The sequence below is a fragment of the Podospora pseudopauciseta genome, chromosome 4 (genome assembly GCF_035222475.1).
Source record: "Podospora pseudopauciseta strain CBS 411.78 chromosome 4, whole genome shotgun sequence".
NCBI classification, from domain to species: domain Eukaryota; kingdom Fungi; phylum Ascomycota; class Sordariomycetes; order Sordariales; family Podosporaceae; genus Podospora; species Podospora pseudopauciseta.
In genome coordinates, this window is record NC_085894.1 from 1,612,364 (window position 1) to 1,626,709 (window position 14,346).

A 14,346-nucleotide genomic window follows, 5' to 3' on the forward strand; every position below is an offset into this window, starting at 1 on the left:
AGTGTCCATCAGTCTTGGCATCGTCGGACCGAGCCGGGCCGGCAGCTGTTCTTGACGGGTTGGTAGGAACCTTGCTGGCTGAGAACGTCAGCTTTCCCACTGCATACAAGATGCGATGGCACCAGGACGAAAACCAAAGTCCGCTGGCCCGGCGCCGCCGTCGTCAACCCTAGTTCTCGATAATGGGGCTGACACCATCAAGGCAGGCTTTGTCACCGTCGACGACGACACGAGCGATAACGCGCCCCGCGTCATCCCTAACTGCATCGCCCGCGACCGCCACAACAAGACCTATGTCGGCGCCGAGCTGGAAAAGTGCAAGGATTTTGGCGAGATTACCTTCCGGAGGCCAGTAGAGAAAGGATTTATCGTCAATTGGGAAGCTCAGAAAGAAATCTGGGACCGCGCCTTCTTTGACGACAAAGCCCCCCAAAGATGCGATCCCTCAACAACCCGCTTGGTGCTCGCTGAGCAGCCAAACTCGCTACCAGCTCTTCAGACACATTGTGACCAGATTGTATTTGAAGAGTATGGATTCTCCAGTTATTATCGGGGCATCGGTGTGTTTTGCCTTGTCCTCTTGGGCCCTTCTTTTTCTGCGCAGATGCTGACAGTGTCTGGTCACCAGGCCCCTCGTTCAACGCCTACCAAGACATACAGGCCATATTCCACACCCCAAGGACCCCCGATACTATCATTGATGTACCCGCCGAAGTTATTTTGTTGGTAGATTCAGGATACTCCCACACAACCATGACGCCCATCTTGCAAGGAAGGCCGCTACACACCGCCATTCGGAGACTCGATGTAGGCGGCAAGCTGCTGACCAACCACCTTACCCGCCTACTCTCTGTGCGCCACTTCGATATGCGTAACGAGACATACATTGTGAACGAGATGAAGGAGGCCGCCTGCTATGTTTCTCTGGACTTCAAGGGAGACCTTGACAAGACGTGGAAGGGCACGCGAGGAGAACGACGAAAGGACTACGCCACCGGTGGGGGTATCGCAAAAGATTATGTGCTCCCTGACTCCCACACGCGATTTCACGGCATTGTTCGAGACCACGAGCCAGGTGCTGCCGCTCGGGCAAGGAAGAGCGCCGTCTCCACCGAGGATATCTTGACTCTTCGAAATGAACGCTTCTCTGTGCCCGAGGTGCTGTTCAATCCGACCGACATTGGGCTTCGGCAGCCTGGACTGGCGGATCTGGTTATGCAGTCACTTTCGGTCCTCCCTGTTGGGCTGTGGCCAGGACTGCTGGCCAATATAGTGGTGGTAGGAGGGAACGCAAAGTTTGTCAATTTTATCCAGCGTCTTCAGGTTGAGTTGCTGGAAAGAGTCCCGGACGAATGTGTGGTCCGGGTAGCCCGTCCCGAGGACCCCATTGTCAGCACCTGGCTGGGTGCTGCCAACTTTGCCAGGCATGAACACGCAGACCGATTGGCAGTGACCAAGCAAGAATATGAAGAACACGGAGCCGCGTGGGTGGCTCGGAAGTTTGCGCTTGGGCTTGGGGTTGATACATCAAGATGAAAACATGTAAAATATAACTTAGCTATGATACTCCCCCCACCCCACACACACACACAGACCCAAGATTTGTCTTGTTTGTATAGTAATGCATTCTTTTGGCAGAAAACCTGACTGGCCTTTAAAGCCACAAGGTATTCGGTAGCTCTTTCACTTCCACCAGATTGAGATGCCAAGCATTTGAGCCATTTGGAGTGTGCATTTAGCATTTGATAGGTTGCTCGGTTGGCAGGTGGGGCAGCTGCGCTAGCTTTATCTAGGCCTTAGCGCTACTACAAGCTTGCCTGGCGCACGCCAAGGTAACTTTTGGCCTTGTCCACTTCCCTGGGAATTTGAACCTTGAATTCAAAATCTGGATACCCGACGGTCGAGTCGGAGCGCGTTCAGCTTGGGTCGCCAGAATCAACGTCCGACCAACATCGCCTCGGCGGCATCAGTGGATCAAGGCGACCAACATGTCCTACAACTCACGGCGACAACAATCGAAACACGGCTACGACAGCCAGTCGCGCGATTATCGCCACGGCAATGATCGCAACAACCGTGACCGCTCCTCGCGTGCCCGCGTTTCGTCCCCCCCGCCCCGCCGAGACTACAGGGACAACGGCGACTCTTATCGCCCTCCCAGTCCCTCATCGAACAGTTATGGCCATTCAAAGCACAAGGGATACGACTCCCGCTCGTCCTACGGAGCCCCCGCACCCGCGCCGCCAGCATACAATCCTCCTCCTCAGCCCTCGTATCCGCCCCCGCCGGGTGTCGACAACTACCGTATGCCGCAAAGCGACTTCACCTTTCGGGTAGAGAAACCTGTCGGACTGCAGCAGGAGCCGGACTCTTACCGGCCCCAGAACAACCGCAGACTTCGTAATGATCGGGGGCCTCAAGGTGGCCGTGGAGGGCGTGATTTCCGCAGCGGCCCAGGCGCCCGAGGTCGTCTAGGCCGAGGCGGGAAGTTTCGCCAACCATGGCGACCATTTGTGGCTGCCGAGCGAGATCTTCTTCACACCGACCACAATGTTGGTGACGAGCAAGCATTCTTTGACGAGCAAGGCGGCGTAACATACAGAAATGTGGACGAGCTCTCAGATAGCGAAGAGGCCGAGATGGATATCTCTGGTGACGAAGAGAACGGCGACGCTGAACCCTCCAGCAAACGAGCCCGGGTTTCGATCGACCAGTCGGCTGCCGATGATGTGCCAAAGTGGTCCAACCCCGACCCTTACACAGCTTTGCCACCGGAGACTTCTGGCCAAAAGAAGAAAGACGTTGTGCAACTGATCCGCAAGGCCCGTGTTCAGGCCAAGGAGACCAGGACATCACTCCCTAGTGAGGCTGCTGACTTCATCTCCCTTGACTTTGATGACAGTGACGATGGCCATGACAGCGAGGACAGCGAGCATATCAAGGAATCCGATCTGGTATCTACACGCAAACCAGGGCTGGAGAGTGCCCCTGCAGCCAAGGACACAACTCTCCCCCACAAGGATACTGGTTCTGGTAGGCCATCTAGAGTTCCGGTTCTGATGCCCGATCCCACCCCTGCTGCGTTGGGTAGCCGAAAACGCACGCATGACGATCAGATAAAAATGCCCCATACAAGGATCAAGAGACCGGCCAAGGCGCCCTCGGGGGGGCACATCATCCCGGAATGGCGAGCACTTCCTCATACGTCAGCCACTCCTTGGTTACGAATGGACAACTCAGATTCGAAAGATCCCATAGTCTGGTATGTCCGTTTTGAACCCCTTACATGAACCGCAACTAATGCTGTCTTCCGTAAGGCTTCACAAGGAGATCGTGGATTTTTATGACTATATCAAACCCCGAGAATTTGAGCAGCACCTCCGTCATGATCTGGTGCAACGGATGAGATCATTCTGTCGCCGATACTGGCGTGACTCGGACATGCAACCTTTTGGCTCGTTTCCATCTGGCCTCTACCTCCCAACCGGTGACATGGACATGGTCATGGTATCCGACAGCTACCTGCACGGCGGGCCTGCGAAATACAACTTGAAGAAGCATCTCTGGCAATTCAAGAGCTTTCTTTTGAGAGAAGGATTGGCTTGGGAAGATGATATCGAAGTCATTACGAGAGCTAAAGTCCCACTGACCAAGTTTGTTGACCAGAAAACAGGCCTCAAGGTTGACATCTCGTTCGAGAACAGCACGGGAATCACTGCTATTGAAACGTTTTTGGCCTGGAAAGACATATATCCGGGAATGCCTGCGTTGGTGACTCTGATCAAGCATTTCCTGTTGATGCGAGGTCTCAATGAACCGGTGAATGGCGGAATCGGTGGCTTCTCGGTCATTTGCCTCGTCGTGAGCATGCTCCAGATGATGCCCGAAGTGCAGAGCGGGGCTATGGACACGCGCCGTCACCTCGGTGACCTCCTGATGCACTTTTTCGACTTGTACGGAAACAAGTTTGACTACCAGAACGTTGCCATTCGCCTCGACCCGCCCGGCTATATCAGAAAGGTTAGTTTGTTCCTTTGCATGAGGCCACTCCATTCGCCATGGCTAACTCTGAACAGACTCAAGTGGACTCGTTTGCATATAAGAATTACGACCGGCTCTCCATCATTGACCCCAACAATGAAGAGAATGACATCTCAGGCGGGTCCAGCAACACAGGCAGCATTTTCGCCTTGTTCGCCCGGGCTCACGACGATCTGCGACACAAGATGCGGTCCCTGGCGGAGGATCCTCGCAGAGGAAAGGGCAGCATTCTCGGTGTCATCATGGGGGGCAACTACTCGAGCTTTGAAGAGCAGCGCAGTTTCCTGGAGAGTTTGGCTAACCAGCAGCCGGGATCGCCGCTTTCAACAAGACCCCGATCTCACCAGCAAACTCATCATCAGTCTCATCAGTCGCACCCAACGCATCAGTCTCATTATACTTCCGACCGTCGCCGCAATCCTCGAGGTAGCAGGAGGCGGCCCTGACTTTGGGCACCACTTGACATCTTTGGCAAGAGTTACGAGAGAAGTGCGGGCAACATCATCATGTCCATTTTTGGGGCACGTAGTTACTCAGTTGGAGCATGGGCGTCAGGGTTTCCACCCAACAGGATAGCCGAGCTCCCTGACCGCGGCTGTAGGGCTGGGTCTGTGTCGACACCCCTTATGCTTTTGCGTCCCTTCACCTTGACTCTTCAGATGTTTAGGCGGTTGTCACGTTTGTAAAGCAGCGAGGCTGAAGTGATAACAGAGTCTACGTCGCAGCTCTTGGCTTGCAGGTGGCCTCTGTGGTTATTGAGGCCTCTTTGCCATGCATACTTACCCAATATTGTAGTGTAGAGCGAGGACAGGCAGCCCGACCGTCGCCGAACCAAAGGCTGCCCGCCTATTCGCAGTCTTTTGCGCCGTGTATTACATAGGCCGTCATCCGGTTCTAATCAACCAAGGAATTCTTCCTTTTTTTTTTCCGGTTTCCATCTTCGATTTTAGTGAAACTAACATGGAAAGATAACAGGTGTTGAGGGCATCCTGGGGGTCATTCACGCAAGACATCAAAGTCTTGTCGGATATTGGAAGCTATTCCAATGATATAGGTATGCTTTCCACTGTCCACCCTTTACTCACTGCATGCTGCACACATTGGCGGGTGGCTGCGGGGAGGATTGGGGGTGGGTGGGTGGAGGATCGAGAACAAAGGAGGGAGGTGAGGTGTGGTAATTCTTGGGTCCCGTCGCTTGGCAAGGCATTGAAGATCTGCCAAGGAGGACCCCAGGACCGTTTGGCCCCGTGCGCCGGGGACGGTCCAGGATTAAGCTCAACGGCTGCCCCACGGGAGTCGGGATGATGACGATTGGGGGGTTCTGACAACGGCGTTGCCTCGGCCACACTTTATTCTGGCAGAAGTCCCATACCGGCCAATCCGATGGACACGATGATGGCAAGGCGTCGAGCTTTGGGTAGCGTGCATTTATCCTGCACGACCTTGAGGAAGTCACCTGCTGTTGTCAGAATTGTATGGATACCTACCTACAGTGCCTATTTACACACCAATGGGCGTATTGCAACGTCCCCTCCCACCACCAAAGCAGCCGTTGAAACGAACCACGGCATATGCCGCCCGCATCTTTGTTTTTTTTTTTTTTCCTACTACTCTTGCGGCGGGGAATTTTCTCCACCAACCGGTTTTATCTGTGTGAGTAAAACGCCACGTGAATATGGGGGTAGAGACGAGTATCAGAGGATGAGGCTTCAAGGTTTCTGATGGGGCAAGTAACACTGCAAGGATGGCGGTGATTAAGAACAATAAAAGCACGAGAGACATTTCGGAACAATTTTCATCTGGCCTTGCGGGAACTCGCAGGGTTACTGGCATGGTGAGGTTCGGTGGGCCAATTAGGGGGGGCACCTGTTTGGGGTAATATATTCATGGTCTTGGGTTGTACGATGGTTGGCAATGAGATGGTAAGCTTAATTCGTTTATTGGGAGGGAGAAGGGAGGAGGCATGAGAACGGGCCGGATGGGATGGGCTGTGGGAGGAGGTTGTGCAACGTTGGGTTTTACTTACTGGACAGGATGGATATTGGTCGTATGCGGTACCTATGGTATGGATGGGGCGCCGTTGACATCCGGGGAGGTGTTCCCGGTTGAGTGGGAGATGCAAAAAGTGCCATGCTTTCCTACGGGCGCGGACCTTGGAAAGAGAGGAAAGCTTTACGCCTCGTGGGCTCATGTGGGCGCTGCTTTCTCGTCTCGTATCCCACCTTCTACTTTGGGGGAGGGTCACCGACACTGCTGACTGCTGATCGTTTGGTTGTTTGGTGGTTTTATATCAGGTCGTGCCATGGTCAAAAATTTGGTTGTGCTTGATCAACCGACAGCACTTCTTCAGCGGTGCTCGAGGCTGTTCAGACACCATGTATCAGGCAAGCAATGTTTACTTTATATGCGGGTTTGCCGCCATTGGTATGTTTCCTTCTGCTGTTCTTCCTGATCTCCTTCTTTTCTGACGACTTTGGACGCTTTGTGGCTGAAACGAGACAAACACTGACAATGACAACCGCCAGGCGGCGCCCTCTTCGGCTTCGACATCTCGTCTCTGTCGGGCACCCTAGGCACCCAAGCCTACAAGCGCTACTTCAGCAACCCAGTTTCATACACACAGGGAGGCATCACCGCCTCCATGCCCGCTGGCTCTTTGCTGGGATCTCTCGTCTCGTCCTTCCTGGCGGATAAGTACTCGCGCAAGGTGGCGCTACAGATCTCTTGCGTGCTATGGATCATCGGTTCCATTCTCATGACGGCCTCCCAAAATGTTCCGATGCTGTGTATAGGCAGGGTGGTGTGCGGTTTCTCGGTTGGCATCGCGTCGGCGATTGTGCCAGTGTACCAGAGCGAGATTGCGCCCAAGGAGATCAGGGGCAGAGTAGTGAGCTTGCAACAATGGGCTATCACGTGGGGTATCTTGATGTGAGTTTGACCCCTTCCACACTTTCTTTTTTTCTTTCAGTTTTCCCCTTTCTCTCGTTCGGAGATAGTTTGAGCTAATGCAAGAGTCAAGTCAATATTTCATCCAGTTCGGAGCTGCTCATGGCACTGGAGGTGGACCAAGCGATCCCGATCAACCAACCGCCGCCTTCCGAATCCCATGGGGCATTCAAATGGTGCCTGCTGTCATCCTCTTCGTGGGTCTCTTCTTCTTCCCTTACAGTCCTCGTTGGTTGGCGTCCAAGGATCGATGGGAGGAGGCTCTCCAGGTTTTGGCGAACCTACATGGGAAGGGAAATACTCGCCATCCCAAGGTACTGGCGCAATATCAGGAGATTGAAGATGCCTTGAAGTTTGAGAGAGAGCAGGCTGTGTCTTCATTCAAAGCCCTCATTGAGCCAAGAATGTTGAAGAGGGTGGCACTGGGCATGAGTATTCAGATGTGGTCTCAGCTGTGTGGCATGAACATCATGATGTAGGTCTCCTATCATGTTACCATCTTTTCACGCGAGGGGATGGAAGACTAACATTATGACCAGGTACTATATCGTCTACATCATGGAAGGCGCCCAGATTGCCTCTCCTTTGGCTACAGCATCGATTCAATACGTCATCAACGTGGTGATGACCCTACCAGCCATCCTCTTCCTCGATAAATGGGGCCGTCGTCCCTCCCTGATCTATGGATCATTCGGCATGATGACTTGGCTATTCATTTCTGGTGCCCTGCAACAATATTACGGACAGCCCAACACGGAGGAGACGAGAACGCCCGACAACAGCGACATCACCTGGATTGTTATTAACAACCGGCCTGTTTCGTCCGCCATTGTCTCGTGCTCGTACTTGTTTGTCGCTACATTCGCCACGACTTGGGGTCCTGTCTCGTGGACCTACCCAGCGGAGATTTTCCCGTCCAAGATCCGTGCCAAAGCTGTTTCGCTTTCAACATCGGCTAATTGGTTCTGGAACATGGTACTTGCCTTTGCCGTGCCGCCGCTGTTGTGGAACATCTCTTACAAAATGTACTACATCTTTGCTGCGTTTAACGGGGCGGCTTTCATCCACATGGCACTGATGGCGCCAGAGACGAAGGGGTTCACACTGGAGGAGATGGACGAGGTGTTTAACTCGGGGAGGCCAGCTTGGAAAAAGTTTGATAGGGGAAGCAGGTTGGAGGAGCTGGAGAGAGAGATTGAGAGGGGGAATGTCAAGGTCTCGGTGCCTCCTGGTGGTCGACCCGTGGCCGGCGATCCAGAGCAGGGCGTTGAGTTGAAGAAGGTGGCTACTCCTCCGGCTGGAAACCCTATCTCATGAGGCTTAGGAGCAAATGGGAAGACTTGGGAGCAGCGGTTGGTTTTCCGGCGGCTTTTGATTACCAAAAGGGTTGTTAGGTTGAGAAAACCGGGGACATTTGGCTTTTGAAGGTCTGTTGATGGGGTGGAATCTATCTACTGTTCCCACATGCATAGGCGAGCGCATAGCGGACTGTTAAAGGAAGTTTTAGTTGTAATTTGATGCTTGTGTGCTCTGTGTGGTAGATATGTGTCCTTAGCTCTGACAAGTCCTCACCGTCAATCCGGAATAGCTTCGAAGAGCGACCCACCAATGCAAACAAAAGGGCGTATCTCCGTACTTAAATCCTAAACCCCGAAAGCTCAACCCTCGTATGTGTTGCCAAGCATCATGATTTCAAGACTTGGGCATCAATAGTCTCAGTCTGGTGGAGTGGATAAAGGCACAAGCGATGCAGCAACGGAAGCGAGTGTTCCGCTCCTACGTCAAGCTCTGACGATGCAGGTCCCACGTCTTGCGCTTCAATCGGTACCAATGTCTTAATCCCTTTTAACCCCGTGGAGGTTGCCCCTCAACCTGTGCGGGGTAGCTTCATGTTTGTGACAAGCCGAGCGTGGAGACCAAGGAGGCAAAGAAAACACCTCTGTGGATAGATGGACGCCGTGCATAAGTAGCAAGTATCTACGTCAGATCTCTCCTGGTCATCTTTCTTCTAGAGAATCAACCGCGATTCAACAAGACATCCTCACCTAAGGCCTTCCAAAACCCCCCAGCAGTCAGTGAAAATGAGCGGCCCTCCTAAGACGCAGGCTCTCATCGACTCTCTTGCCAACTCAAAATGTGAATACCGCCGCCTAGGCCAGTCAGGCCTCCGGATCTCGGTCCCTATCTTCGGCTGCATGTCTTTCGGCGACTCCCGCGCCATGAGCTGGGCAGTCGGCGAGGAAAAGGCCCTCCCCCTCCTCAAAGCAGCCTACGACCGCGGACTCAACACCTGGGACACGGCCAACATGTACTGCAACGGCGCCTCTGAAGTCCTCATTGGGAAAGCCCTCAAGCAGTACGACATCCCCCGCCACAAAGTCATCATCATGACCAAGTGCTTCTGGGCAGTCGGCGAAGAAATCGAGCTTGCCGCCTGGCAGAACAATAAGGAGATGGTGACCAAGTCCAAGGACTACGTCAACCAGGGTGGTCTGTCAAGAGCGGCGATTTTCAACCAGGTCGAGGCGAGCTTGAAGAGGCTGGATACGGATTACATTGATCTACTGCAGATCCACCGCTTCGATCCCGAGACGCCCATCGAGGAGACGATGAAGGCGCTGCACGATCTTGTGCAGAGCGGGAAGGTGAGGTATTTGGGAGCGAGCAGCATGTGGGCGACGCAGTTTGCAAGGATGCAGTTTTGTGCCGAGAGAAACGGTTGGACTAAGTTTGTCTCGATGCAAAATCACTACAACTTGCTGTATCGTGAAGAGGAAAGGGAGATGAACAGGTTCTGCAACGACACCGGGGTGGGATTGATTCCATGGGCGCCGTTATGCAGGGGCCATTTGGCCCGGAGGCTGGATCAGTTTGGATCAACGGATAGGAGTAAGGGGGAGAAGGATAACCAGCCTGGGGCCCATGGTACAGTCGAGCCTGACATTACTATTATCAAAAGGGCCATTGAGTTGGCGGACAAGCATGAGTGGCCTGTGAGTAGCCCCATCTTCTGTTTGGGTATGCATATGATGACTGACTGATCTGTTTGAAATAGATTTCCCACGTTGCATTGGCTTGGATCAACAAGAGAGTTGCCAGTCCCATTGTCGGGTTCAACAGCATTGAACGGATGGAGGAGGTGATTTCTGCCAACGGCAAGGTGTTAACGGAGGAGGAGGAGAAGTATCTTGAAGAACTCTACCAGCCAAAGGCTATCCAAGGCCACGCTTAGTGGGCGTCTGCCTATACTAGATATTTGACTTGTATATTTAATTAGAGCCTTGCAGATATTTCATATATCAACCTTTGAAGACTAGGTATGTTCTCTGTTGTTATGCTCAATACGATTCAAACAACTCATGCAGCCGTGTTTGTTCTCTGTAGTAGTAAAAAGAGACGAATGATGCTTGAAATGATTCAGAATTTGTCATACAAAGACCTTTCAAGCAAACAAGCTCGGACAACTAAGGTCCCAACCATGGTAGCCTAAGCCACCTAGAGGATGTTGGACTCAGCCTCTTTATGGCCGAGAAACTTTGAACTTATCTTTTCCAACTGATGTTTCGCCTTGTCCTCTACTTGTGCAACCCCCAGAGAATATTTGTATCACCTGGCTTGTTCAACAGATGCACTGCTCCGTATCACATTCGGAGGGCTACATATCTATTGCTGTACAGCATCTGAGTCTAAACACCCCTTTGTCTTGAGGTCATTAGGAAGGCAACCCTGTGCAACACCAGACTAAGCAGACCCAAGCTTTTGCTTTTGGACCTAAGCTAGAGTGATTGACACAACAACCCTTGTGACTGAGATGATAAATACCCAGGGGCTGAATGTAGCTCATGTTGCTGAAGTCGGCAAGCCCTTGTAGTACTGCATGCAGTAGAGAAAGTCAAAAAATACGCAATGCATCACCTCTGCATGAGGAGGGATTGGGTAAAAAACACAGGCCGATCAAGATGGGACTCGAACCCACAACCTCAGTCTTGAAATTCCTCAATTGAGTAGGAGGACCACACGCTACCATTGCGCTACTTGACCTGATTGGATTTGTTAAAGTTTTGAGTCAGGAAATGGGTCAAGTGTGGAGGACCACGCAAGCAAACTGGTGTTGAGGTTTCATTGATGTTGATTGGTGTTGTTTGATTCAAAGGTTAGGGTTAATATATCAAGGAAGCTTCGAGAAGGCGGAACAGCTTCTTCCTCTCGGCGCGATGGGACATCAATGCTTGTGGGCTGTGATACGGATAACGGCAAACACCGACCGGGGGGTGTTCCCGGAGCCGCACCGCGTGTTGGTCACACAGAGCACCGCCTCGCCGAAGCAGGCTTCATCCGAGTACGGGACGAACCGCATTGAGCATCGGGGCCAGATCAATCTCCCCGAAACAGAGATGGTGGGGATTTGCTGAGAGATCAGACGAGGGTTCAGCATCAGCTGAGATGACCAAGATGAGATTAGCGAGTTTCCACGTAGTCTTGTCAGTTCGGCTTCCAAAAAAGCAGACGGCTTCACGGCTTCTACCTTGTTCGACTTTGGCGCAAGGCTTGTGCTGTTGTGCAAAGGGGGGCGGAGATTGACCCAGTCCACTTGGGTTAGTTTGAGCTCGGAACCAAACTGCTGATTGGACATCGGCCGCTCCTGAAGCGAAAAATCATTTTTGCCGTGGTGTTTTGGGACGGGTCGACAGGCGCCAAAAGTCATCTTGTGGGGCCCCGGATTTCGCAGCTTCCGGAGACTTATGCACAAGTTATGCATTGCCGTTGATGAATGGCCGACGTCTCTGACGTGCAGGACTTGATAGAACCGGTTTGAAAATTGTCACGAGGAGTGGCGGTTGACTGCAAGGCACGAGTGGCATGCGTCAATTCGTCATCATCTCTATTTTGAATCAGTCGAGACAGATGTGTTTGTAATACAGAAGTTACAATGTCGTTGACGCTCCGGCCGAGGCATAACCTTTTAATGAAAATGCTCCGTGCTTGGCACCCGACCCTGGGAGACGAGTTCACCGGGTTTGTGCCAAGCCGAGGTCGGGAATAATGCAACCAGGCATCTTGTCGCCAGACCACACCCGGGTTTTCGGGGAGTTAGCAGGTGCAACAGTCCGCGTTGCCCTGTTGCGGACCGTTGGCGCCAGGTACAAAAACGATGGCCTCCCTCTTCGTGGCTCTTCTTGGCCAGATGCGATCTCCCGTCAGCCAAGAATCTCTTCCAGATCCCCGGATTGGCATCATCCCATTTTCGGACATAATGGCAGCTGAACGCACAGGATCCCAAGACTCCATGATCGAGATGGACGCTCAAAACAAAATGACAGAAAAGCCGGCCGCCTACGACCCCAACTCGGACTTCGAAGCCGCCACTATCGTGCCCGACCCATCAGAGAGAGGAACCACTTCAGGCAAAGACTCACCCGCCGTGAACGATGAGGCTGTTCAGGATCCCAACATTGTTGACTTCGACGGTCCCGAGGACATGGACAACCCCATGAACTGGCCCATGAAGAAGAGGTGGCAGAACATTGCCGTCATCTCTGTTCTCACCATCATCACCCCCCTCGGCAGTTCCATGTTCGCACCCGGCATCCCCAGAATCTTGGCCGAGTTTGAAGAGAGCTCTTCCACCGTCGCTACCTTCATTCTCAGCGTTTACATTCTCGGTTTCGCCTTCGGACCTCTCCTCGTCGCTCCTCTGAGTGAGATTTACGGCAGATCTGTGATGTACAACACGGGCAACGTCTTCTTTTTCATCTTCACCATCTGCACGGCTCTTTCCAATGGCATTCCAATGATGATGGCCTTCCGCTTCCTCATGGGTGTGGCCGGTTCAGTTCCTATCACTCTCGGCAGTGGCAGTATCTCCGATATGATGCCTGTCGAATTCCGCGGTCGCGCCATGGCAGTCTGGGCCATTGGACCTCTTCTGGGACCATGCATTGGTCCGGTGGCTGGTGGCTACCTCATTCGCGCAGCTGGCTGGCGCTGGGTCTACTGGCTCATTGCCATCGTCACTGGCCTCATCGCCGTCTTCACCTTCTTCACCCTCCGCGAGTCCTACGCACCCGTCATCCTCGAGCGCAGAGCCGCTCGCCTCCGCAAAGAAACCGGTAACCCCATCCTCCGCTCCAAGCTCGCCGACAACACCACCACTCCGGCCGAGAAGCTCAAGACCGCCCTCGTACGCCCCATGTACTTCCTCTTCCGCGTCCCCATCGTTACCCTCCTCTCCCTCTATGTCGCCGTCACCTATGGTGTTCTCTACCTCCTCTTCACCACCTTCTCACTTGTCTTCGGTCAGAACACGCTTGGCAGCAGCTACGGCTTCGGGGAGGGTGAGGTCGGTCTTGTCTTCATTCCCTCCGCCATTGGTATGGCTCTCGGAATTGTCATCTTCGGTGCCATGAGCGATAAGCTGGTCACGCAAAAGATCAGCAGCGGAGAGAAGCACAAGCCCGAGATCAGACTCACACCCTTCCTGACCATTCCCGCCGGTGTCACGCTTCCTATCGGCTTGTTCTTGTACGGCTGGACCACCCACTATGGCGTTCACTGGATCGTTCCCATGATCGGCGTTGTGATTTTCTGCTTCGGACTCATGGGTATCATGATGGCTTGCCAAAACTACTTGCTGGTAAGTACTTGCTTCGTCCTTTTGAAGGCCGAAACCAAAGTTGCTAACATGATTTCAATAGGATGTCTACCCTCAAAACGCCGCCTCTGTCACCGCCGCTCTTGCTGTGCTCAGATCTCTTGCTGGCGCCCTCCTCCCTCTGGGCGCTATCGACATGTACATTGCCCTTGGCCTTGGATGGGGCAACTCCCTCCTTGGTTTCATCTCCCTCGGGCTGATTCCCATCCCTCTTCTCTTCTTCTTGTTCGGAGAGAGGATCAGAGGCGTCAAGAAGGTGCCCACCGCCACTGAGGCCTGATCACCCTTTACTTTCTCATTTCAGCTTCACTGTTCATATCTGATGACATTCTTCTCTTTGGCTTCCGGGTAACTTCTTTCTGCATGGCCGGCGTTTGGGTGAAAACATGATTTTAGAGGGAAACGGATATACAAAAGCAGGCGGGCAATGTGTATTTTCTTTGGTGCCGCTGTTGTCGGGATACGCATATACAAGAGATACCACTATAGAGTTTAATGTTGCTTTCGAAGCTTGTACTTACTACCATTTATTTATTTTCGTCTAACGACAAAACAAGATATGAGGCCCTGCCTTTCTATTCAACCTCTTTCCTCACTTGTCTCCAATGTGGGTTTGCAAAGACACTGGTTCCTAACTCACCACGTCCGTAGCAGAATGATGGGATTAAATTGACAGCTGATATTTCAACCGCATGAAAGCCACAGCT

At 52.8% G+C, this 14,346-nt stretch overlaps 5 protein-coding genes and 1 non-coding gene across 6 annotated transcripts; all 6 read left to right on the forward strand.

Annotated features, from left to right (window-relative positions):
• Positions 1–115: 115 nt before the first annotated feature.
• Positions 116–1,536, forward strand: ARP6 (Actin-related protein 6; the record flags this gene model as incomplete). Its single annotated transcript, XM_062912613.1, has 2 exons — positions 116–560; positions 629–1,536. 2 exons carry the CDS (start codon positions 116–118, stop codon positions 1,534–1,536), a joined length of 1,353 nt encoding a protein of 450 aa, XP_062765607.1.
• Positions 1,537–1,988: 452 nt separating this feature from the next.
• QC763_409830 (uncharacterized protein) lies at positions 1,989–4,966 on the forward strand (the record flags this gene model as incomplete). The annotated part of the gene is made up of 3 exons (XM_062912612.1): positions 1,989–3,262; positions 3,318–4,020; positions 4,077–4,966. The coding sequence occupies 3 exons, from the start codon at positions 1,989–1,991 to the stop codon at positions 4,485–4,487; spliced, it is 2,388 nt and encodes a 795-aa protein (XP_062765608.1). The 3' UTR covers positions 4,488–4,966.
• A 214-nt stretch (positions 4,967–5,180) lies between these two features.
• On the forward strand, positions 5,181–8,483 carry HGT1_1 (high affinity glucose transporter). Its single transcript, XM_062912611.1, has 4 exons — positions 5,181–6,465; positions 6,567–6,969; positions 7,061–7,462; positions 7,527–8,483. The coding sequence occupies exons 1-4, from the start codon at positions 6,417–6,419 to the stop codon at positions 8,302–8,304; spliced, it is 1,632 nt and encodes a 543-aa protein (XP_062765609.1). The 5' UTR covers positions 5,181–6,416; the 3' UTR covers positions 8,305–8,483.
• A 319-nt stretch (positions 8,484–8,802) lies between these two features.
• On the forward strand, positions 8,803–10,542 carry QC763_409810 (uncharacterized protein). Its single transcript, XM_062912610.1, has 2 exons — positions 8,803–9,980; positions 10,043–10,542. Exons 1-2 carry the CDS (start codon positions 9,069–9,071, stop codon positions 10,217–10,219), a joined length of 1,089 nt encoding a protein of 362 aa, XP_062765610.1. The 5' UTR covers positions 8,803–9,068; the 3' UTR covers positions 10,220–10,542.
• Positions 10,543–10,938: 396 nt separating this feature from the next.
• On the forward strand, positions 10,939–11,028 carry QC763_0064610. Its single transcript has one exon. It is a non-coding gene; the product is annotated as a tRNA-Arg (tRNA).
• A 944-nt stretch (positions 11,029–11,972) lies between these two features.
• Positions 11,973–14,231, forward strand: QC763_409800 (uncharacterized protein). The gene is made up of 2 exons (XM_062912609.1): positions 11,973–13,621; positions 13,683–14,231. The coding sequence occupies exons 1-2, from the start codon at positions 12,140–12,142 to the stop codon at positions 13,917–13,919; spliced, it is 1,719 nt and encodes a 572-aa protein (XP_062765611.1). The 5' UTR covers positions 11,973–12,139; the 3' UTR covers positions 13,920–14,231.
• The last annotated feature ends 115 nt before the right edge of the window (positions 14,232–14,346 follow it).